The 24,977-nt window shown below is 53.0% G+C and overlaps 2 protein-coding genes across 4 annotated transcripts in view; one reads left to right on the top strand and one right to left on the bottom strand.

The window, feature by feature from the left end:
• The window catches only part of SLC6A20 (solute carrier family 6 member 20), a 36,966-nt gene extending 28,292 nt beyond the window's left edge, over positions 1 to 8,674 (top strand). For all 3 annotated transcript variants that reach the window (XM_027038519.2, XM_053219538.1, XM_053219539.1), the window contains 4 exons: positions 1,445 to 1,649; positions 3,150 to 3,309; positions 5,699 to 5,864; positions 7,477 to 8,674. In XM_027038519.2, coding sequence (XP_026894320.1) covers positions 1,445 to 1,649; positions 3,150 to 3,309; positions 5,699 to 5,864; positions 7,477 to 7,626 — 681 coding nt within the window. In that variant the 3' untranslated portion in view covers positions 7,627 to 8,674. The remainder of the gene's footprint in view (positions 1 to 1,444; positions 1,650 to 3,149; positions 3,310 to 5,698; positions 5,865 to 7,476) is intronic.
• Positions 8,675 to 14,118: 5,444 nt separating this feature from the next.
• The window catches only part of SACM1L (SAC1 like phosphatidylinositide phosphatase), a 57,074-nt gene continuing 46,215 nt past the window's right edge, over positions 14,119 to 24,977 (bottom strand). Inside the window, exons 13-19 of the mRNA XM_053219540.1 lie at positions 22,963 to 23,101; positions 21,074 to 21,143; positions 20,880 to 20,952; positions 19,751 to 19,844; positions 19,541 to 19,633; positions 18,854 to 18,911; positions 14,119 to 15,955 (exon numbers count right to left, since the gene is read on the bottom strand). Coding sequence (XP_053075515.1) covers positions 15,819 to 15,955; positions 18,854 to 18,911; positions 19,541 to 19,633; positions 19,751 to 19,844; positions 20,880 to 20,952; positions 21,074 to 21,143; positions 22,963 to 23,101 — 664 coding nt within the window. The 3' untranslated portion in view covers positions 14,119 to 15,818. The remainder of the gene's footprint in view (positions 15,956 to 18,853; positions 18,912 to 19,540; positions 19,634 to 19,750; positions 19,845 to 20,879; positions 20,953 to 21,073; positions 21,144 to 22,962; positions 23,102 to 24,977) is intronic.

Consider the following 24,977-nt stretch of genomic DNA (forward strand, 5'->3'; position numbering starts at 1 on the left):
AGCTGGACCTCCTCATCCCACCCTGCAAGGCCACTCTTTGATGTTTTCCCACCTTCCTATCTTTTTTTTTTTTCTTCATTATGGATTCCTCCCTGGGATATATTTCCAAGTCCACTAATTTTCTCTTCAGGTGCAAGCAGTCCTTAGCTGTCAGTGGTCTTTTCATCCAGTATGTTTTTAGATGCTATTTACTCTGAAATTTGCTTTTCATTCCAATGGTTTCTTGTCATACATTTATCTTGGTCATTTTATCTTCTGTTTCTTTAAAAATGTCATGCATAGGGGTGCCCGGGTGGGTCAGTCAGTTGAGCGCCCAACTCTTGATTTCGGCTCAGGTCACAATCTCAAGATTTGTGGGACGGGGCCCTAGGGCGGGCCCCGCACTAACAGCGGGGAGCCTGCTGGGGATTCTCTCTCGCTCCTTGTCTCTCTGCCCCTTCCCTGCTCTTTCTCTGTCTCTCTCCGAGAAAAACACGTCATACATAGCTGATCCACTGGTGGCCTTGGACAGGAGAGTGGAAGGCAGTCTGTCCTCAAGGGGAGGAATGTTTGATCACTGTTGAGAATGTGTTGGCTCATAGTAATGATAAAAAGCCAACCTGAGTAATTTCGTTACTCTTTGTAAATTCCCTACCAGCGATCACCCCCTCTCGTCTGCACCCAGCACTGGCGAATCCCACTGTGCTCCCTGGTTTGCCATGGAGCTGACCTATGTTCTAAATCTGCTGCCCCAGCGTCTGCCATTCTTGGGGAAGGGTGTTCTAAACCTTAGTCCCGCTGACTCTTTACTTATGGTGGCTTGTCTTCTCGTGGGTTTACAAATCCGTTTGCAAGCTCACCGCTTGATCATCTCTGGTGGTCCTGCGGGTCTAAATCGGGGGAGCTGTCCCCCAGAGAGGGTTTGCTTCTGCTGCCGGTAGCCAGGGGGCACCCCCCAGCTCATGACCTCTTTCGACCCCTTTTGGGGTTTGTCTTTAAGCAGGGAGCTCTAGGTTCTGTCTCCGCGGTTCAGTATCCCCACAATGGTGTTGTCGCAGCGGGGATCTGGCCACGGGACAACTGCCCTCCGGGTTGCCTGCTGGCCAGGCCAGCTCCCCACCTTACGGGCTCCTCTTGCTCTGGCTCCCCCTCCCACCTCAGCTCCCAGCCACCGAAGCCTCGGAGCACCTAGTCAGTCATGATAGCGGGAGCAGAAATTATCTTTGATGTATTTCATCCCGAACAGACGTGCTCCTCGCGCTTTGCAAATACGGACTCCCGACGACTCACATTTCTATCCAGCCCAGCTAAGCCCGAGGGGCTGGTCTGCAGACGGAAAACCCAGCCTCAGCATGTGGCTTCTCGTGGCCAGTCCCCAGGTCCCCCCAGGATGCTTAGCACTGGGCGTGCTCAAGGAGCCGTAAGTCCGCTGGGCTGTCTAACTGGTGTCTTCTCACACGGGCAGGCGGTCCAGGGCACTGGCCTGTCTTTCATCGTCTACACCGAGGCCATTAAGAACATGGCGGCATCCCAGCTGTGGTCGGTCCTCTATTTCTTCATGTTGTTGATGCTGGGCATCGGGAGCATGCTGGGGAACACGGCGGCCATCCTCACGCCCCTGACCGACAGCAAGGTCATCTCCAGCCACCTGCCCAAGGAGGCCGTCTCCGGTGAGTGGGCCAATCCGAGGAGGACATGGGGGTCTGGGAGGGCGGGGTGTGGGGCGCGAGCAGACGGACAAGCTGCCGCGGGGCCATGTGCTGGTGGAGGTCGCGACCTCCGGTCCTGCCGTGGCTCTCGCCGCCCCTCGGGCAGTCGGGACCTGGCACGTGTGCGTCTCGCCTGCGCATCTGGTTCCCCCTCACGAGGCAGCGCAGTGGCCGCCCCAGCGCCGGGAAAGGCCGGACTCACTGACCTGGCGCTCAGAACTCTCCAGGCCAGGAGAGAACCTGCTTCTGCCTTTGTTCCCACTGCCGTGTTAACAAACGTGTACATTTCTTAAACACAGACTCAATCATTTTCACACGTTCCCGCTCAAGTAACCACCGCCTAGGTCAAGACACAGAACATTTCCAGCCCCTGCCCCTGCCCCGAGAGCCCCTTCCCACCCCTTCCCATCAGTACGTGGCCACCCCCCCTCCCCCCCACCGCCTAGGCCCCCACCCTACCCACGAGGGCGCCATCCCACCGCATCCGGGACATCCCCTCTCCCAGCCCAAATCCAATCCAGTTCCCGCCCCATCGCCTTAAAGCCCTGACCGCCTGGGCGGAGCTGCCCACCCTTCGTCAGAACCTTCTAGCACTTAGCATCTCCCCTTGCACCTGGTCTCTGTAGCAGCATCCTGTGTGCTGTTAGCTCCCGGCCAGCATGTAGCCCCTTGTCCTTGTGTGTCCCCTCAAGATGCACTGGGGTTTGGTGGGTGACGGCACATGGTATGATGGCGGGACGGGCAGGTGGGAGGTGGGAACTTGCGAGTCAGATACTTTGTGGAGTGCCCGAGGGAGTCAGCCAAAGGAGACCGGGACAAGGGCCCGGGTTCTGGAGGCAGAAGGGCCAGTGTCTGAGCCCAGACTCCGTCGCTGACGTGCCGTGGGATGTTGGGAAATTTACTCCGTATCTCTGAGCCCTTGGCTTCCCCATCTGTAAAGGGGGCTCCTGAGGCTTTTGGATCCAATGCCTGACAGGTGCCTGGGGTGCACGTAGTGGGAGCTGGGTAAACATTCCCATCTGCCCCTCCTCTCCCTCCTCCCTCTTCCCGCCACACGGGAGTCCTCGGGATGCCCTGCAGGGCAAACCCTCTGCCCCGACTCACCTCCCGGGAGCTCAGGGGCTGAGTTGGGATAAACAGAATCACCAGACCCACAGGCTGGGTGCCCCCCCCCCCCCCCCCGCAGATAGCGGTGCCCACAACTTTCTTTCCCCCTCGAGTTTGAGGGCCCCCCTGCAGGACAGCGCCGAGAATTAACATCAGTGACATCTGACACACATTCCCCGGGACACCTTTGCTGTCCCCCACCCCTCCCGGAACACACACGCCCGTGGCAAACACGCAGAGAGGCCGGTCCCCGGCAGAGTCCCCTCGGGGTCGGCGGCTCTGCGGCCACCCAGGAAACTGGATGGGGGGGGGGGGTGCGTGGCAGGCAGGTGAGCGTGCATCTCGTGGCCCCAGGTCTGGTGTGCCTCGTCAACTGCGTCATCGGCTTGGTGTTCACCATGGAGGCCGGCAACTACTGGTTCGACATATTCAACGACTACGCTGCCACGCTGCCCCTGCTGCTCATAGTCCTGGTGGAGATCGTCGCCGTGTGTTACGTGTTCGGGCTGAGGCGGTGAGGAGGCCCCGTCCCCAATGCCTGCAGGGGGTGGGGATGCCCCGAAGGCCACGCCCCACCGGGAAAGCAGCCCCTTCCCACATGCACTTGGCCTTCCCCTTTCCACTTGGCATCGCTTTTCCCTCTGCCCTCATCTCTCAGCTCATTCTCGGCCTCGCTCGACCTTCCGCCAACACCTCCTCTCCCCATTTCCGGTGGTTTTACTTTTTATTATAGGACTTTCGCCTGCTGATCGTGCCGGGCCCCGGCGGCTTAGGGGGGCAGGGATCCCTTACCTCCAGGCACCACATACTCTGACCCTCGGTGAACATCCGTATTTTTCGGGCACGCTGACCAAAGTCCAGTTGATAAAACCAAAAAAAACGTGGCCGATTCAGGATGTCAGGCTCTCGATCCCGGAGCACGGCCGGGCACTGGAATGTTGTAGATAACCCCCTGGGTGACGGGCTGTGCCGCCGGGCTGAGGCCACTGGTTTAGAGAGACTTGCTCCTCCGCGTGGGCCCAGGGGGGAGCCTCACCGTACGTGTGGGACCTCAGGCCCTCCCAGACCCAGTGAGTCAGATCCTACACGTTCACACGGGAGAGGTCCACATGAGCATTTGGGAAGCACTGCTCAGATATGAGCCGATCAGACAGGTGAGCCAAGTTGTGCCCCCCCCCATCCTCAGTCTTTTCCCACCCTCCACGTTGGTTTGGAGGGGGGTGAGGGTAGGGAGCAGCACCAGCCATGACATTCTAGAAACCAGACCCCTTTGAGCCACGTTTCCCACTGTGTCCCCAGAAGCACTGGGGTCCCGTGCCATGCTGAAGGACGTCCATGATCAAATAACTTGCAAGACATAAGTTAAACAGAGTCAGAATTTCTTTCCTCTAGGACTTCCTGGAGCCATGAAGACGATTGGGAATCTCAAAGACGGGGTATAAATGGTAGCCTTGCCAAAACCGTTTTGGTCGAGGAAGCCTTTTTTCAGCCTACCTCCCATTTGCTACCTACTGGGGACATTCGAGCTAGAGTGACCCACTCTACTTTCCCAGGACCGAGGGCTTTCCCAGGGTGCGGGCTGTCCAGTGCTAACACTGGGGAAGTCCTGGGTAAACTGGGACAAGTTGGTCCCCCGGGAAATGCCAGTCTAGAGGGAGAAACAGATGGGTCACCTGAGAGGGTAGGTGTTTCCCAGGAAGGGAGAAGGCGGAGGAAAGAGGAACAGAACCCAGGGCCCACTGGAGGTGCTGGAGAAAGGGCACAAGTCCATGCAAAGGGGTGGTGCTAAGTGGTGAGGCTGGAGGGAGGGAGAACCAGAAAGGCGTCTCCTATAGAGTGTGGAAGTGGCAGGATCCGGGAGTGACGGGGAGGGAGACAGCGCCATCTAGTGAACATCTAGCAACAGCGCCATGTCAGGTGGGAGCTCAGGACAAGCCCCAGGCCCCAGTGCAGCAGGTGGCTGTGGTTGCAGCTGGTGACCGTCTCACCCCACCCCACCCCCGCCCCTCTTCAGGGCCACTTCTGCTTTGGGTGCGGTTTCAAGGCCCTGGACGGGAGACAGCAAGCCAAGCCGGGTCTGGGCCTGGGTCTGCCGCTACCCGGGTGCCCTGGGGCAAGTGACCTCACGGCCCGGGCCTCGGTGCCTGCTGCCGTTAAATGGGGGTGACGATGGCTGGGTCAGTATTTCCCAAAGTGCTGAAGACACTTTCCATACTTACTTGAGTCTGTGTTAGGAAACGTGATTAGCTCTTTAAAAGGGGGGGGGGGGGAGACGTAGTGTGCAGACACGATCGAAATCCCAGAGCAGCCACCTTTGGGGGGCACTGCTCTGGCTTCTCTCTACGCCCGCTCCGGCGGGTCTTGGCCAGAGTGCTGCATTCCCACGTTTGGCTCTCCCTCTGTCCCAGAACCTGCTGCGGCTCCAGGGTACAAAAGAGATTCCTCTCTTGGGGGCGTTTTCATGGGCAGTAGAGTCGCTGATACCAGGATGGGAGGGGTGGGGGCAGAGCGCCCCTCGGGGTCCCCGAGCGTGGAGGTCTGGCTTGATAAGTGACCCTCCAGGCTGTTGGCTTCTGCTATCTCCGGGAACTGCCCTCTGGTCCACACCGGCAGCCTTCATCTGGAGGTGGCCCCGGGAAGATTATCTCCTGACGTGCACCTGACTCTGGGGGGACTGCTCTGCTCCCCTGCTCTGTGGTGGCCTCGGCTCCTCCCCCTGCCCCACCCCACACCCCCTCTGCCCAGGAGGGGTCAGAGAGACACCCCGGAGGGGTCGTGCCCAAGGCTCAGTGGCACTCAGAACAGAATCTTCCTAAACAAACAGGGATGTGGACGCTGGAGCTCCCCCCCCCCCAGCCCCGACGGCGTGCATAATCCAGACTTTCTCCCCGTTTCCCAAATAGATTTGAAAGTGACCTCAAGGCCATGACTGGCCGCACCCTGAACTGGTACTGGAAGGCCATGTGGGCCGGTGTGAGCCCGCTCCTCATCATCAGCCTCTTTGTTTTCTACCTGAGTGACTACATCCTCACGGGGACGCTGCAATACCAAGCCTGGGACGCTTCCCAGGTACCCCCTGTCTCGGGGCCCCCGGGCTCACTCTCCAGCAGTGGCTTTAAGTTTCCTGAAACCAAAGATCCGCTTCCACGGTGTGGGCAGGTTATTTGTCGCGGCATGGAAACACCACCCGGGTATTTAAAAACAGCCCAGGAGAGCAGACCTGGGCTTTGAGTTTTGCGACGTGTGCTCCTTAAAGAGTAAGATTCCTTCTAGAACTTCCCAGGGGGCCTTTCCCGGGGGTTGGGAGAAAGCCCCCTGCAGAGGCGCTGGTTCCTGCCCCCAGGGCTGCGCCCTCCTCCCTCCTCCTCAGCCTCAGGCCCTCCGACCTCTGTCCACTTAGCCTCCTGGGGAAAGGCAGAGCCAGCCTCCGGGGCATGGTCCCTGAGCCCCGGCAGGCGCCCGAGAGGACCCGTCTTAGCGCTCGAGTCACCGCATCCCGGGAGGGTCTGGCTCTGGGTGTGTGTGTGGCTGGGACACAACAGGCTCACTCAGGCCACAGGCAACTGCTGTTCACCGACCAGAAGCGCCGTGTGTCAGCATTTTGACAACCAGGGCGGCCGTGTTAATGCACTTGGCCTGAGGGCCAGCCTTGGCTGCCCTTACATACAGGCAGACTCTCACAGCGAACATTTACGCTGGGAGGAAAGTAATCCTGCAGGCCAGTTGGCATTTGCTTTCCTATGGGTAGAAGACGCTGTCCCTTAGCACCCAGCGTGCATGGTGGCTGTGAAGGACGCCGCTCCAAGCGAGCAGGTGACTGATGGCGGCTGCGAGGCGCCCCTGCACCTGCCTCCCGGCAGGAGAAGGACCGGGGTGTCTTCTCCAACCCAGAGCAGGCTGACGCTTTTGTCAAAAGCAGTAGCAGTGAATCCCTTGAAAAGGGAGAATGTACACACAAAACCACGTATGGACTACAAGCTCCCGTTATTTCTTGTATCAACAGATACGAGACGAAGCTGTCACGTTGCTAAAACAGCTTCTAAACGCTTCCCCCGGTTTCTGTACCGGTCAGTACAGAACAACAACAGCAACAACAAGTCATAGGACGAGTAACAGGAGGTCTGTGGGCTGGTTCCCACACCTCACTCCGAGCGCGTTTTGGTTTACAAGCCACGCGCGGTTGGCCTGTGATCCCTCAGCCGTAGCTGTTCTGCGGCCCCCTCGTGGAAAGGTGGCATTTCTTGGCTTTTTGGCCTCCTTTCTCATCAGCTTTAATGCATCTGCATTCAGGGAAGCACCCCCCAACTCAATCCAGACGTCCGCCAAGCCTCCTCCCAAGACTAGGGCTGTGCCGTTCAAGATGGCGGCCAACCACCACATGTGGTGATTAATATTTCAATTCGTGAATATTCAGTACAATGTAAAGTTCCGTGCTTCACGCCCACTGGCCACATTTCAAGGGCTCAGTAGCCACCTGTGTCTGTTAGCTACCATGTCGGACAGCACCCGGATCGAGCTTTCTATCATCATACAAGGTCCTGTTGGGCAGCACGGGGCTGAGGTTAAGCCCCCTCCATTTAGGTGGCCCCAGATGTAAGGATGCCCAGCCCCAGATGCTCTCCGCCAAGCGGGGCTCTGCCTGTGGTGGCTCTTCCCGCTGACCCTCGGCTTCTCCTTTCAGGGTCAGCTTGTGACCAAGGATTACCCCCTCTACGCACTGGCCATCATCGGCCTGCTCGTGGCCTCTTCCACCATGTGTATCCCCCTGGTGGCCCTGGGGACCTTCATCGTGCGCTGCCTCAAGAGGGGAGACACGCCTCCCGTGGCCTGAGGACTGGGCTTCCCAGAGACTCCGGTCGGCCACTCACTGTTCCGCGGCTGTATTTATAGGTGGAATCTCCTTGGCTGCCTTTAAACATATTTACTCCAGAAATACTCAACCCGTCATCTTCCTGAGCCCATCAAGAAGAATTAGGAGGGTGTGGAGGAAGAAGGCTCCCTCGGGAGGACCCACGCCCATCCACGGAGCGGCCCCTGCTCCCCTCTGCCTGCCCCCAAGGTCACACAGAGCTGGCTCCTTTCCACCAAAGACACAGGCTTTTCAAGGCCAGTCTTGAAGACCATTGCTTTCTCGATTCTAGGGAAGCCCCAGAATCCGGGCACACCGTGGGCTGAAATTCGACTATAATTTTTATGGGATAAAATTAAGCAATTTTTTTTTTTTTCCTGAAGAAATCCCAACATAACAGAGGGCAGGTGCTTTTAGATCAGTGTGAAGAGAGGTTTTTTAAGCGCCCTGAGATGAGCCATCTGAATGTCACTGGTGCAAAATAAGTTCTCTTTTTTCAGTCATACTGAATACGCCAGGACTGTGTTTCTCACTAAGAGGACTGGCTGGCCACGAAGAAGGGAGGCCTTTGTTTGGGGTCGCTCCTGTGATCTGAGGTCTCTCACAGCGGGTCGACGACCCGTCACCCCAACCACAGGATGCGACCCCAAAGCCCCGGGCGTGGTCCCGTGAGCAGTCCGTGCAGCCGGCCCCTGCCCCAGTGCCTTACGCGTTAGGAAAGGTGCCAGAGCCGCTTTGAGGGTGAAAGTGAATCTAACGTTCCCACAGATGACGTTAGACCTGGACACGGTGGCCAACTCTTTATAGCAAAGACCACGAGCATCACTTACAATCGATTTTAAAATGTTTGTACATTTCTTAAAGTTTATCCGTTTATTTTGAGAGAGAGAGAAAGAGAGAGAGAGAACAGGAGCAGGGGAGGGGCAGAGAGAGAGGGAGAGAAAGAATCCCAAGTAGGCTTCACACTGTCAGCGCAGAGACCGATGCGGGGCCCGAACCCTCGGAACCGTGGGATCATGACCTGAGTCAGATGCTTAACCGACTGAGCCACCCAGGCGCCCCATACAGAAGTTTTCTAAAGCGTATATGTAACTCAAACAGAGCATCTTGTAACTGAAGGCACTGTATTTATGATTCAGCATTAGTCTACCAGGCTAGGGTCTCCTGTCTTTTTTCACAGCAATCAGCAGGTCAAGGTTATTCCTGAGGGGGAGGGCCCCCCCGCAAACCTTCTGTGCTTCACCGACATACAGAATTCACGAGTTTCTTTGGGTAAGATTTGTACAGACATCTTCGAAGACACTGAAACACTCCCCTGGGACGTCGGCTGGAGTGTTTTGTTTTGTTTTGACTTCTTTTTCGTGTATTTATAAATGCCCAGATAACAAACATAGGCACCAGAAAGGTCTTCTGCTTTTACAAGCCGTCTTGTCACTGCTTCCCCGTTTCACCTGATGGCCACTTATGAGGAGGTCATCACTAGCCTTCAAAATGCACCAGCATTTATCAAGCACAAGTACTCAGCCTTCGGACTTCTCAGCAGAGGGTCTAGCGTTGAAAAACTGTAGATGTCAAGGCTTGAAGAGTAGGTACACTCAGTGGCAAACACACAGCCCTCCGTTCCTGAATCCTTGCGGAGCGGGTCCCCCTCGGGCCCCAGTCATGGTCACGGTCTTACAACATGGGCCGCCCCTCCTGGGGTCCGTCATCAGCAGGGTGTCTCAGCCCCAAATGCCAAGTATCCTCAGGACCGTGGAGACAAATGTCCTAAATCATTCCTTTATTCTGTGTTTCCACACCTCACCTCCCATTCGAACAGCCTGTGAGCATGTAAAACTCCCAACGCCCCACCCGGGCCACACCCGGAGGACCAGGGCTCCATAATGTGTCACACATGTAGGAACATTTACGTCCAAAGTGACCTTTAGGGGCACCTGCGTGGCTCAGTCGGTTAAGCGTCTGACTTCACCTCAGGTCACGATCTCACGGTTCGTGAGTTCAAGCCCCGCGTCGGGCTCCGTGCACTGATGGCTCGGAGCGTGGAGCCTGCTTCGGATTCTGTGTCTCCCTCTCTTTCCGCCCCTCCCCCACTCACACTCTTTCTCTCTCAACAATAAGTAAATGTTAACAATTTTTTTAAGTGACCTTTAAACGTTTGAAAGCATTTTCGTGCACTTCCAATTGCATGGAAAAGCCACTTCTACAGAATAATGCTTGCTCACGGAAGTCGGACGGATGAGGTCACAGTGTTCTAGAATAATGTGCTCCAGGTGAAAATGCCTCAGGTTTCCCATTCAGTTTTATTCTGGTTTCTGTGAACTTCATGAAGAACAGAGCACTCTTCAATAGTCCTCTTGAACCAGGAATGAGTCCTGTCTCAAAAAAATTCTTTGTTGACTGTTTTCTCGGTGCTGCACCAAAGTGGTCATCTGACACATGTCCACCTTCCTCCAGTAGGCTGGAGAGAGAAAGGGATGTGCCATCCACATCCACGTAACAGTCACCATGACGTCGTGGCCAGATCATGGACTCCAGAGAGTCTTCTATTTATGCTGGAGACATAACGGTCCTTGACTTAGCTCTAAGAAATCAGGGAGGGAGATGGTTGGGTGCTCAGCAATTGTTGTCATAGATAAAACCTTTGACAAGTGTCTCTGTAGGTTTCTGTCACGTACTGGCTGTAGTTTTGAGCTCCCTCTCGTAACACGAGATATGCCCACATTATGTAAATAGATGAGCTAATTTTGAAAACATGGCAAATAAAAGAGAATCCACCCAGTCTCTCGTTTCTTTCACCTTCCCCACGTTTCCCTCCTCAGGCAGCCAGAGAAGCCACACTGACGCAGTGTGACCCTCACGGGAGGTGATGGTTAGTGTCCGTAAGAAAAATCAGAAAAGGGCGCCTGGGTGGCTCAGTCAGTTAAGCGCCTGACTCTTGGTTTCGGCTCAGGTCATGACCTCATGGTTCCTGAGTTCAAGCCCCACACTGGGCTCTTCGCTGACAGTGTAGAGCCTGCTTGGGATTCTCTCTCTCCCCAACCCCCCCCCCCTCAAAAAATAAACTATAAAAAAATTAAGAAAAAAAAGAGAAAAATCATAAAGGTCTAATTCGATGGGTTTAAAACAGGGTATGAGCCCTTCTAAATTGCTGCAGAAAAAAAACATCATGGACGAATGGGAAATTCTTTTTTTTTTTTTTTTTTTAAGTTTGAGAGAAAGCTCGTGAGTGGGGAGGGGCAGAGAGAGGGAGAGAGAGAATCCCACGCAGGCTCCGCACTGTCGGCTCAGAGCCCCTCGTGGGCCTCAAGCCTGTGAGATCATGGCCTGAGCCGAAATCAAGAGTTGAATGCTAACTGACTGAGCTGCCCAGGTGCCCCGACAAATAGGAAATTCTTAACCAGAATGTCTCGACCGGCCTCTGACATGGGAATCACTTCTCTTCTATTGCCCACGTGGACAGGATCAGCCTTTATTGAGATCTTACAAGTCAGTCCGGAGGCAGGTGCTGGGGACAGTGCTGAACAGGACAGACACGGTCCCTGGACTTTATGGCACTTACATTCTGGGGGGTGGGGGTGGGGAGAGTCACAGTGAAGGTAACAAACGAGATGACTACAGATGGTGACCGTTTCTAAGAAGCCAATACATGGGTCAAGTGGTGGTGTGGCAGGGACAGTGTGTCAGTCCGGTGGTTGAGGAGCTTTGCGGACCGAATGTCTGTCCGGGAGGAGGCAGCGGCATGTGCAAAGGCCCGGAGGTGGGAAAGGGCAGGAAGGAGGCCTGTGGTTGTGATGGGGAGAGTGATCGGGGGTGGGAGTGAGCAGGGTCTGGCCAGTAAGACCTTGTGGGCCAGGCAAGGAGCTTAGATGGTCTTCAAAGAGCACCGGAACCCCACTGAGGGGTGAACACGGGGGCCCTCCCTGCATGAGCTGTCGGGAGAAGACGTAAGTGTGTAGCACGTAAAACCAACAAAGAACTACTCTCTAGAATATAAAGAACGTCCACAAATCAGTAAGGACAAACAACCTACCAGCAGCCGGCAAGAGACCCCAACAAGGCACAGAACAGGAAGAGCAATGACCCAACAAAGAATTATGAAAAGATGCTCCCGTCTCACCAGTGATCGGAGAGATGCCGGAATGGGATGCCGTTTTATACCCGGTGGATTAAAAAGTCAGGAAGTCTGGCTTCCCGAGCATTGGTAGTCACGGGAGCCACTAGGCCTCTAAATGGCACAGCCAGTTTAGAGAACAAATTCCGTGTTACCTTGCACCTTCACGGCTCGTGATTCTCCTACTGGCAGAGGGAAGGCGGACGGGAGCTACGGGGAGCAGGGACGACGGGGACATCTTTGCACCCTCCTCCCTCCCCTCCTGCTTCCACCTCCTAGCTCCCCTCTTCCCTCCCCTCCTCCCGGGTGAGAGCCGGCCGCGGGCCCCAGGGGCTACCCAGCAGAGATGAGGGATGCCTACGAGGCCCTGCCCAAACTGCAGGGTCTTGTGAGCAAAGCCCATGTCACCCGGGTGCTGGGCCACTCAGGGCGCTGGTCTGCTCTGCAGAATGAGCTTGCCATAACTGCTGCAGAGAATACGGCAGATGTGACGTCCGAGATTAGGTCACGGAAGCCTGGCACTTCGGTCTTGCTGGCTTTGATGAGCCAGGCTGCCATGTCGGGAGAGCCTCCCGAGGCAAGGAGCAGATTTCAAAAACCTACCATAACTCATCTGTATTAGGATGCTTTCTTCTGACATCAGGACCCTTGGATGATAAAACCCCAAGACCCTAATTTGTGTAAGTCGCTTCCCCAGGCCGCCTGGGGGGCTCAGTCCGTTGAGCCTCTGACTTCGGCTTGGGTCATGATCTCCTGGTTCGTGGGTTCGAGGCCCGCGTCAGGCTCTGTGCTGACAGCTCAGAGCCTGGAGCCTGCTTTGGATTCTGTGTCTCTCTCTCAAAAATAGATAAACATTTTTTTAAAAGGCTATTAAGCCACCCCTCTGTACACACACCCCTACATTCTTCTTGCCCTCTTATCCAGGCTCTGGGTTTGGCACACCTCCAATTCCAATCTTGATACCAAAAGTAAATCCCATTCCATCAGGACTGAGGAATCTGCATCACATAACTTTGGGGACCTTCCCCGCCTCTCCCCACCCCCACCCGTGGTCCCTGAATCCCAAATGGGACAAAGCTTGTCATTCTGTAGCTGCAAATAAGACAGAGCACAGATTCCTCGGGTAACACACTACGAAATCTCTCTCGTACTGAAGTACAATCAGAAGCATACCCTTTTTCTTCGCCCCACGGAAGGAAGGAGCTAGAGATTACCAGGCACGAAACACCGGCTGGGGTATCAGGGAAGGACAGAAGGTCACAGGGAACAGGTGGGAGAGATTCTTGAAAGCCCCTTTGCAGGAAGCCACAGGGACAGCTGTCTTCACCCGTATGTGCGGGGAAGGGGCCGCAGTAGCCCACGCAGAGAGCCGACCCCAGGGACAGCCTGGCGCAGCCTGAGGCAGCTCTGCTCGGTTCAGAGGGGGACGGCGTACCCACATAACATCTCCAGGGACTCCTGCCTCGCTCCCGTGCGCAAGGGCCTCCTAGGCGCCGAGGTGTTTCCCGCCTCATTCAGACACATCCCCAGCCCCAGAGACCACTTTCTAATAAGCAACACAGTCCTACTTCCCAGCTGAGACCTGTATCATCTTGAAAAACAGACCACAACTCAAGAGGTGGGGGGGCGGGCAGGGAACACCTTTTTACGGACATCACACGTTACTAAATTATTTCCCTGTTTGTTTTTTTTTAACATTTATTCATTTTTGAGAGACAGAGCACACGCGGGGGAGGGGCAGAGAGAGAGGGAGACACAGAATCCCAAGCAGGCTCCAGGCGCCGAGCTGTCGGCACAGAGCCCGACGTGGGGCTCGAACTCACCAGCCACGGGTTCATAACCTGAGCCCAGATCAGACGCTCGACTGACTGAACCACCCAGGTGCCCCAATGTTTCCCTGTTTTTACCTGTAACTAAAAAATAAGGAGGAGCACAATTTCTCAAGCGATCACTGAAAAGCCAGATTTCAGAAGCCATTAATTTTCTCGCTCACTTGCATTGTCCTGATTTTCTATGAAGCCCAAGCACATGCTGCCTGGCATGATTTAAAAATTCTCCAGTAGGGGCGCCTGGGTGGCTCCTAGTCGGTTGGGCGTCCGACTTCGGCTCAGGTCACGATCTCGCGGTCCGTGAGTTCGAGCCCCGCGTCGGGCTCTGGGCTGATGGTTCAGAGCCTGGAGCCTGCTTCCGATTCTGTGTCTCCCTCTCTCTCTGCCCCTCCCCCATTCATGCTCTGTCTCTCTCTCTCTCTGTCTCAAAAATAAATAAAAAACGTTAAAAAAAAAAAATTAAAAAAAAAAAATTCTCCGGTAAAAAAGAACATCCCTTTCGAGACCAAGTGTGGGAACGACAGCAACGGTGGGTAGAAAAGAATAGGACGTTTATTTTCACGAATGGGTGCACAGTACACGAATTCAGAAATGCAATCGCCGCAGGCTTCTGGAACACGGACGCCTTCAGATCGGACATGCCAGCATCAGCCCGTGGGCACCGGCGGCTCTCAGGTGGTCTCTGCTGTGGTCGTGGGAGGAAGTCCTTCCCGTGAAATGCCCGGTAGCACTCGAGTCGTGGAGCACAGTAGACACGAACCAAGTTTCACACATTCCATCTTTGGAACAGATTACGCTTATGTACGTGTCAGGAATAGGTAGTTCTAAGAATGACTTGCCCTACTGTGAATTTTAGTGACTGAGTTTTAAGCTACAGAGGGTGTCCAGCTATTATCTCTTTTAGAGTTTCTAGAAGCAACGTCTCTTACTAACGTTTATAAAAGATAACAGGGGGAAAAAAATTCATGTTGAAATCAAGGCGCTTTGAGAGATATTTAAGGACAACATAAGGTATTACTACTGAAATAAACTGTACATATTTTCAAGCACAACACAAATATCATAGCCGTATTTAATTGAACTGCCTTAAAATAGTGGCGATTATACTACCCTACATACTTTTCTAATATTTAAACCTCATAATTACAGTTTGAATACACAGTCCAACTTATAATTAGAACTATGCACAGCTTCTAAAGCAGATTTCTCAGGTTTGTTTTTGCACAAAAATTAACACTGAAGTTGGTCCTTGATTTGGAGAACGCTAACTTAACTACCAGAAGCGCAACACTGCAGACACACTTACTGATCGGGAGCTAACAAAACCTTGACGGAGAGGAGAGCGCGGGTGGTGCCATGCGTGGGAAGCAGCTGCGGCCTCCAAGGGCAACCCCAAGTCCAGCACGAGCGCCTCTCGGAGGCCTGCGTGTCTCGACGAACGACCCCCAAAGAAACCAGCACGCCCGGGAGGGACCGCTGGCCAGTCGAGGGGTATCCTCCACACGGAGGCAAATCCTGAAAACAGAGGCGGCTTTGGACCTTTAGCGTAAGACACAGGCTTTACATTCTTTGATTTCATTTACACCTTTAACAAAAGATAAAGTATTATCTGGACTTCTTCTTCATACACAAGTTCAAGCTGAACTCAGAGGACAGCCCAACTGAAACTTCAGAAGCACGCCAGACCCGACTCCTTGAAGTCTCAGGCTGTTCCGTCAAACTGCGCGACGGCTGCGAAAGACGTGCTCTGCACCAACAGTCGAGCTAGCGGATTCTCAAACTCTGAAGAAAGTCCAAAGAGGTGTGGCGAAGTCCGCTTGCTAACAGCGACGGCCTCTACAACGACCATAAGGAAACTGAGCTAGAAAAATAATTTTACCATTTTAAATAACGAAAGAAGCTAGATTTCTTAAATATATTACTTATCCTGCAAAAGTTGATCGAATCGACAAGGAATAGATTCCTTCCATTCCAGGAGCTGAATTCGGGTCACCCTTTAATTACAGAAGAGCTTCAAATTATAAACAGAGCCATCCCAGTAGTGAAGAGGTCGCCGAGGCAGGAACGTCCGGCTGATTCTAGGTCACCCCCCCTCCCCCCACACGGAGCACAAGCTGTGCTTCTGGAGAGAGGCTTTAAAAGGACCTCGGGCTGATGTGGAAAGCGGGTCAGTAAAGACTCCAGTTCTGCATGATGGAATCTTCTAAGCCGAGCCGCTTTCCACAGACACAAATTCAGTCCATCTTTTCTTTCTGGACCAATCTGGGAGCATCGACAAAATCTTTGCCATTATAAAGAATAATAAAAAATGTTCCAATGCTTGCGACTCCCCAGAAGAGCACATAGGCCAGTGTTTCTGTCCAAGTGTCACCTGTTGATATAAACAGAGTTGATAAATAAAAGCCATGTTACTGATCGCACATCTAGTTTCAGCTGTTTAGCAACATTTAAGTCTGATGCTTAAACATTAAAAGTTTAGTCTCGACAACATTAAAGTTTATGAGCACATCTACGGGAAAAATACAAGAACCTCTCAACTAAGGTTTGAACCGGCGGTTCTTGAACTCTGGCTGGCATCAGAGTCCCGGCCGGGGCCCCGTAAGGCGTCAGCTGCTGGGCCCAACCTCGATTCCGACTCAGCAGGTCTGGGCCAGGGCCCAAGAATCTGCATTTCTAACAAGTTCCCAGGTAACACCGATGCCGCTGGTCCAGGAGCCACACCTTGAGAAGAAGCACCTGGCTAAACTATTCCGTGTTACATCACGCAAATAATTATCCCTTTTAGATTATATACTTTATATCACAAGAGGCCATTACTAATACATTCGCTACAATCAAAACACCTGCACGAAAAGTAACGTCACAAACACATACGTGCTTCAGAAAAGTTGCGTGTCAAAGCGTATAAAGCAAAACTCCGCAATATCACGTTAAGGACGTATTTCACACAACTCTCCTGGTACAACGCATAGAGTTCATGAAGGATGAACTCAGCAGTGGGAAAAGACCTACTGTGTGTTCTCCAACTTGAGGACCTGAACCTGTCCCGCTCACTTACTTCCCATTCATGGGCTAGAAACCAGACGCCGTCCTACCTAGACACAATGCCCACGATTTAAAAAAAATTTTTTTTTAACGTTTATTTATTTTTGAGACAGAGAGAGACAGAGCATGAACGGGAGAGGGTCAGAGAGAGGGAGACACAGAATCCGAAACAGGCTCCAGGCTCTGAGCTGTCAGCACAGAGCCCGACACGGGGCTCGAACCCGTGAGATCATGACCTGAGCCGAAGTCGGACGCTTAACCGACCGAGCCACCCAGGTGCACCAACCCACGATTTTATAGTGATGAACTGCCTGCAGTCGTTGCCAACCGTAACGGCAGTCTCTTTTTACTCAAAAATATGCGCAAACTGATACACTTGCTAATTTTCACCCCTCTGAGTTTGAACATTCTTCTTGGACAAAGAAGAAAGGCAGGTCCTCCCGAGCCCGCCTCGGGACATTCCCCAAAGGACCTGTCCGTCTGTGCAGGCCGAGCTCCCTGAGGTTCTACGGGGACACGCGGGTGTAGAGGCAAGAAGACACAGAACAGATCAAAGCAACAAAACGAATTCAACAGCGGACTGACTGGCTCCCGGAAAGGGGCACCCGTGAGGCGGTGCTTTAAAGCCAGCACGTAGGGAGTGAAGAGTGTGGGCATCTGAGGACTCGTGGGATGCACTTGCTGGCCGACCCCGGCCTCGTCCTTCCTGCCCCTGAACCGGGCATGGGAGCCAAGTTATGCCGCACGGCACTCCCTGCGCTCTGGAGCCCGCAGCCTGTTTTCGTGCCGTGAACAAGAACGGTTTTTACATTTTTAAAGAGACCCCGTATAGTTTGGGAAGTCTAAACTAGTCACTATCTTGCTCTTACAGAAAACGCTTGCTAACCCCTGCCCTAGAGTAACAAGAGGGGCTCCCTCCCCCATGTCGGGACCGTCCACGGTGCCGAACACCGAGGGGATTACAGGGACCACACCAGCAAGAAGGTGTGCGCGTGCGTGTAAAGGGGCTGGCGGTTAAGGGTCCTCAGCTCACAGACTTCTGCCATGATCTGAGATGGCGGTGAGGAGGGGACGTCCAGGCGGCGTCCCGACAAGCCGGCCCCCAGACCCGGACGGAGGGGGAAGGCCGGAGGAGGCCCACCTCCAGAGCCGCCGAGGCTGCCCCTCAGAGCCCAGTGCAACCGAGTCCCGGCCTCCAACTGCCACAGCACCGCACCACACTCGACGGAGACACTTTAGTCCCAAGTGCTCATCAGCTTCAGTGACACAGGAAAATAATGAGAGAAGAGAAAAACAGCAAAGATGCCTAAGCACAAGGTCTTGGGGAATTCTGCTCACCATGTGATAAAATTTAGTGATAGTGTATTAATTATTAACATTTATTTGTCTACTAATAGGTGGTTGTTTAAATAAACTACATACCCATAAATGGGTTTCTTTTCCTTCCTTCCTCCCTCCCTTTTGTTTTAATTTTAGGCAGAGACAGAGTGCGAGCAGGGAGAGAATCTTACACAGGCTCCACGCCCCGTGCTGAGCCCAACGTGGGGCTCGATCCCACGACGCTGGGATTACGACCTGAGCCAAAATCAAGAGTCAGACACTCAACCGGCTGAGCCACTAGGGCGCCCTCATAAACGGATTTTAATGCAGCCATTAAAAATAAAGAATGCAGGGAAATGTTTACATTGCTCAGTGAAAAAAAAAAAAAGGTTACAAAAAATGTATAATATTTCACTTGTGAAAAAAAAATCACACACAGTTATGAAGATTAAAACATCAGGGGCACCCGGGTGGATCAGTCAATCAAGCGTCCAACTTGAGCTCAGGTCATGATCTCATTTTGTGAGTTCGAGTCCTGCATCCGGCTCTGTGCTGACGCTCAGAGCCTGGAGCCTGCTTCGGATTCTCTCTCCCTCTCTCTGCCCCTCCCCCGCTCGCACGTACACGTGTGTGCGCTTGCTCACTCTCTCAAAATAAACTTAAAAAAAAAAAAAAAAAGAAAAATATTTTAAAATCTTAAATAAATCAACACCAATTATCAGTAAAAGTGAGTATGTGTTTTTCCTCCGTCACATGTAAGGACCAGTCACAGCTGCTCACTCGGCTCACTGAACCCAGCAGGGGACATCAAGGGCTGAGCAGACTCACAATCTCAAGATGCCGTACAAGGAAGCCCCACGTTCTCAGAAGTTAATGCAAGAATGTGAAATAAGGCCAGACTCACCAGCCATCAGCAAACAGATAATGCACATCGAGAAGGCAACAACCATGATAATAGGCAACTGGAAAGGCAAACGGAGAGAGAGAGAGACCATCAGGCGAGAATTCTGCTCGACTGGCGGGGGTCTTCGCTTGAAAAAGGGTAAGTAAGACTCTTCTGCAATCTAACATACAAAGTATCTTTCTCTAGCAAAACATCATTACTTAGGCGGTGGGACCCCAACTGCCCAAGTCGCCAGACTGTCAGGTCATAAGAGCTGAAGAAGCGAGGCGATGGCCCTGACAGGTGAGGGAGGTGCCAGCCCCCTCCATTCCGGGACCCTCTGCCCGCTGGAGGAGACCCCAGAGAAGCCCCAGCTAAGTCTGGTGAACAGAGGAGTCACAAAGGGGACAAGCGTCAAAAACATACCCTGCCTTCCACATGTCAGGTGTGCCTCCCGCAACCCCCCAGCGTAAAGGGGAGCAGAATCTTCCTGGAACGAGAGACCCTCCACCCTCCCTCGGGCTCATGTGCTCTCAAGAAGGCAGTCGAGTGTGCAGGAACACAGACACCAAAGTTATTTTACTCCTCTCCCTCATCTTCTCCTCAGGGAAACCGAGTATCTACAGTCCCTTTAGGACCACACATTAGGTTTCAAATCAAATCAGACACAGTGCTTTTACAAACTTGAAAAACAGAAAGGTTTCTTACAGCCAGGAATTTCAAATCCCGTGGAACACTTAAAGGACTATGAGATTCTAATTCGTCCACTGAGTAGTTCCCAAGAAATAAGTCTATGGAATCCTAGAACAGAAAAAAGGAGATTAAGAACTCCCCACTTGGATGTAGTTACATTACTCAGGGACAGTACAAAGATGCAGCGGCCGGATGAGCAAAGACCAGCAGCAAATACAGACTTACCTGCCTGAAGCCATCGGAGAAGTTGTTCTTGTAATAGCGTATTAGCGAGTTCCAGCCGTCCATGACCAGTCCCAGCTGAGTTCTCTTCCCGGTTCTGGTCAAAAGAGGTGAATCTCAAATTACAGATTTGTATATTACGTTCCTCCCCAGTTTTATGGCTGGAAAGTATGTAGTACGGGCGTAAAGTGAATTACAGAGATTTTAAAAATCATCCCGGGGCGCCTGGGTGGTTCAGCCGGTTAAGCGTCCGACTTCGGCTCAGGTCATGATCTCGCGGTCTGTGGGTTCGAGCCACACGTCAGGCTCTGTGCTGACAGCTCAGACCCTGGAGCCTGCTTCAAAATTCTATGTCTCCCTCTCTCTCTGCTCCTCCCCTGCTCATGCTCTGTCTCTCTCTCCTTCAAAAACAAAAACATTAAAGAAAAAAAAAATCATCCCTGGTGGCTCAGTGCGTTAAGTGTCCGACTCTTGATTTCAGCTCAGGTCATGATCTCAGGGTTCGGGAGACGGAGTCCCGAGTCGGGCTCCATGCTGACAGCGCAGAGCCTGCTTGGGGTTCTGTGTCTCCCTGTCTCTCCGCCCCTCCCCCGCTCATGCTCTCTTTCAAAATAAACAAACAATAAAGAAGAAAAAAAAAAGAAAGAAAAAAAATGAGATGAGAGGCCCAGGTGAGGTGGTTAGAACAGCAGAGTTTAGGAATCTTCACTTGTTCCCAGAGAATCCGTCTGACAGAAAACCAAACTCACCAGGTCTTAACCTCTCACTGGCAGCGTGGCCCTTGAACGTGGCATCGGCATCCCCGGCCGCTTCCCTGAGGCACAGAACCTCAGGCCCCGCCCCGCCCCGCCCCGCCCCTGCCGAGTCAGACCCCACTGACCCAGGGGCTCCGCAGGGCTCGGGAAGGGCCGAGGGGCCGCCGTTCGCTCTCCACGCAGCAGAACCACAGGCAGACCGGGAAGCCACCGGCGCCTGGGCCTCACCCCCCCAACCGAGCCCGACCTGACTGCTGTGAACCGAGGCCCCGGGCGCTGGGCTTTGGCCACCGTCCCAAAGCTGCCGGGTGATCCTAACGTGTGCACCAGACGCGAGAGCCGCGGGTCTGAAGTGCTAGCTGAAAAGCACGGCTTGCCTGGTGAAGTCCGTCTTCAAGGCGCCAGTGCCCGCGTACTGCTTGGCACACGCATTTGCGTTGTCGGCCCAGGCTGTGAGAACAAGGAAAAGTCAACTGACGATGACGAACGTGAGAGCCAGAGTCTCTAAATCCAAATTATTAATCTATTTCACAACGTGAGTAACCCGGCCCCTATTAAAGAAATTACCTACCGTTTTTGTAAATCTTCTCAAAATCGTGCTGTTCTTCAAGCTTCTGTCCCACGTGCAACACTCCCAGTCTCTGGAATAAGAAGCACACCGTGCTCAAGCGTAACGGGTTTTGCACACACAGCTCGGGAAGAAGAGCAGACAGTCCCGGCTGGTAGCACGCGGTTCCCGGCTGCAGGCAGAGATGCTGTCCTTGCACACAGGGGGTGCCCCAGTTCCCCACGTCCCCCCACCCGTGCCCCTGGCCAGGCCACAGAGCCTCTGAGGGCTCCTTGTCCCGCGGCCCCCACTCACCCCGGGCCCCAGCACTCCCCCGGCCCTGCAGGTAGAGGGGCAGAGGGAAAGGGGGAGGGAAAGGGAAGGCAGCGGCAGCATCCCAGCCATCACCTCGTCCTTCCCTGCCAACCCCCACCTCCCACCGCCTGCACCCTCTAGCCTCCCTGCTGTTCCCGTCACCTCCAGCCTTCCCTTTCCTCCCCACAGACTCAGAGGATCTCAGAGGATTCCCTGGCATCCCGAATCCTGCCACGGACCCCCCCTTCAGGGGTCACTGACCACAGATCAGCACCCCCTGCCCTGGTCTTTGTCTTGGACCTCAGCCCTCTCAGAACCCCCATCTTCACTGTTCACCTGAGACCATACCTCCCCATTTCTACCCCAGAATGGCCTTTCCACCTGCCCTCCATGACCTTTAGCTGGTGGTGGTGGGGGCGGGGGGGGGGGGGGGAGGTATGCCTGGAGTCCCCACCAGAGCCGAACTGATGCGTACAGTCCTGGAAATGTGGCTTAGGTTGTTTAGTACTACATTTAGCATGTGAAATAGTTAAGTACCGATTATAGAACCTATTAAATAGGTTTTTGTTTATCGGACTTGGAAACAACAGCTGTTAATGTTGTTCCTTTTTCTTTCTTTGCTACCATTGTTTCCATCAAAAAATACACTCTGAAGTAAATCCATCAGATGAACGAGGACAAGGTACAACACAAAGTAGATCATGCTCCAACAGGGAAACCGCTCCTCTGGCCTGTGTTACCTACTAGGAGTCAAGGACAACTCGTTTTAAAGGAGGTGTTTTGCTTCCACAATTCCTGGTATCAGGAATTGGACTGTCATAAACAAAGCTAACCATCGGGGGCAGGAAGCCATTTGGCATGCATTCTGTTTGCCCCCTCATAATAAATGCCAATGTTATCTGAACTCTGAGCTTCAGTAATAAAAGAGATGCAAACGAAAACTTAACCTTGAGGCACCACTCTATTAAAACAGAAAACAAAGTTTTAAATAAGAACACGTAAGGCCGGCAAGAGTTCAATGAACCGGATTCACCAACCATGCTGAGCAGTTTACCAGTGTAAAGTGCCATGATCCTCTCGGAGAGCGTATTCTCTTTGACGCAGCAAATTCTACTTCTAGGAATGAACCCCAAGGGAAGCATTCGAGCTAAAAATAACACACCAAGATATATTCTCTGCAGTGTTACTTATAAGCCGAAAATGCAACAACCTAGTAAGTGCAACTCTTAAAAATGATGGCTGTGTATAACGCTGGAGGAAAAGGAAATATCAGAAACTGTACGGGGCGCCTGGCTGGCTCAGCAGGTGGAGCCTGCGACTCTTGACCCATGGGGTTCGAGCCCCATGTCGGGTGTAGAGCTGACTTAAAAATAAAATCTGAATGCACAAACGACACCATGTACACACATACCGACCGCAGGTACAGAAATGTGCACGCCCACAGGTGGAAAGACACAAAACCGAAAACAGGTGGTTTAGGGTGGGGAGCAAGGTGAAATGTTTTCTGTTGTTTGTTTTGGCTGGTAACGATTTCGTCAATGTAGCTTTGCTACTTGGGCTGCACTGTTGACTTAACAGAAGGAAAAAAGCGTTTGCACCTGGAGCTGGGCCTGGAGCGAGCGGCGGGCCAGCAGGCTCTGGATCACGTTGGTCCTGTCCAGACAGTCCATGCAGTTGCTGCGGAACACGCCCTCCTGGCTTGCCACCACCATGCCGGCGGAGTCCACTAGAAAATAACTACAACATATTTGTATAAACACCCTCATAGCAAAGGCAGTCCGACGCACGAGCGCCCTGCTGCTGATGGTCTGCAACACTGTGGACAACTGGCAAATGAGAAGTTCGGAAGGGCAACGTGTGGCCCGGGGGGGCATTTGATTAGTACAGAGCAAAAAAAAAAAACACGTCTGAAAAGCCGAGGCGAGACAGCCCCCTTCCAAACACGCACCGCGGCACCCCCGAGACACGAACCGGCAGGGCCGAGGGGCATCCCCGAGGCCAGAGCAGGCCCCCTCCGACACAGCTGTTCATCTACGTCCTGTAGATCAGACTTCTTGAAGCAAGGTCCCTACACCGTCTGTATCGGAATTCCCTGAGCTGTTTTTTTTTTTTAAGACCGAACGCACTTGGCCTTGAGATGAACTCAAGTCAGCATCTCTCAAGCAAAGGCTGGAAACTGTGCGTTAAGAATCCTGGGTTAAATATGCAAAAGTACAGAGTTTATAAAGTTCAATATGGTGTTACCTGAAAAATGAGGCTCCCTTTCTCCCCTTCACCACCCACATGTCCACCCCGGAGCCAATCACGGTTCTCAGTTCCTGTGTCTCATTCATTTTGAACAATTTCCTCAGATAATGCTCTGAACTCAAACTCTGGACAACACGCAGCGTAGCGGGGAAGAGCGTGGACTCTGGCAGTGAGCAACGAGCTCCGCTTAGGCCACTCACTGGCTGTGTAACTTCAAGTCATTGCCCTGATCTCTCAGAACCAAAGTTCTCACCCACAGGGTGGAGGGGACGGCACCCCGTCTAGCCGCTCCCGGTCCCCACGGGAATGCGTAACACACGCAGCGCTGAACGGAGCGTGTGGGACCGAGCAAACGATGAACACCACAAAGTAATCTCGTTGTAATTACTCCCCCAAATCGAAATGGAGCAGGGAAACACAAGAGACTCACCACAGGCCAAATAAAAATTATGACCTTAAAAATAAGGGCCTAAAAGAATGCGCTTAGGCTAAAAATCTGCATGAGATTCACGCAGACGTGGTGAGGTTCGTTTAGAGCTGGTGTATATACACAGGTGTGCATGAGTGCACGTGGGTGTTAGCATGCTGTTAGTACTTACAGAGTATGTCCTGGGTATCTGATAAATATCGTTTCTTAAACTACACACTAAGTCTATGAGGTAGGTATTATTATCTGCACTTTACAAACGGAGAAACCAAGGTTTGAAGACAACTGTCTTGGTCACACGGCTGATAAGAAGCAAACATTTCAAAACGAGACAGGTCATACCCCAAAGCCCAGATTCTTTCCACCTTCCCCAAAACCCCAGGAGAAAGTGTCCAGAGAGGCCCTGTGCAGGGCACTGGGGAAAGTTCCACTGTCCCTGTGGGACACAGAGCGCGGTGGGGGACAGACTCTGGCGTCTTTTCTCACGCTCTTGTGGGGCAGTGATTCATGGGCGAACCCCAGGAGCCACCTCCTCCGATAGCGTCCCAGGTCCGGTCAGTGTCACTGCAGCCCAATAATGGTGCACGTCAACTGCCCTTCACTAGCTGCTCATGACAAAACCGCATAGAAAAAGAGCAGATTTAACTAACCGTCGCCGACTACTTAATAGGCAAAAGAAACATTTTAAAAAACTGAGAAATGCCTACACGACAGGTTTTACTGTGTTACTGTGGAACTAACACGAAAAAATGCATGGGGGTTGTCGGGGTCAGAAATATGCCCAGGTGGAACAAAATGACAGAGCGACTTAGAGATCCCTTCTTCTGTCTTTAGAATCAGTAAAGATTGACCTATGCTTAGAGGACAGTAAACCCATAGGCCAACACGGCAAATAACTTGCCAAACACGTTTGGAAAGTACCATGAAGTTATTCGGACC

The sequence above is a fragment of the Acinonyx jubatus genome, chromosome A2 (genome assembly GCF_027475565.1).
Source record: "Acinonyx jubatus isolate Ajub_Pintada_27869175 chromosome A2, VMU_Ajub_asm_v1.0, whole genome shotgun sequence".
NCBI lineage: Eukaryota > Metazoa > Chordata > Mammalia > Carnivora > Felidae > Acinonyx > Acinonyx jubatus.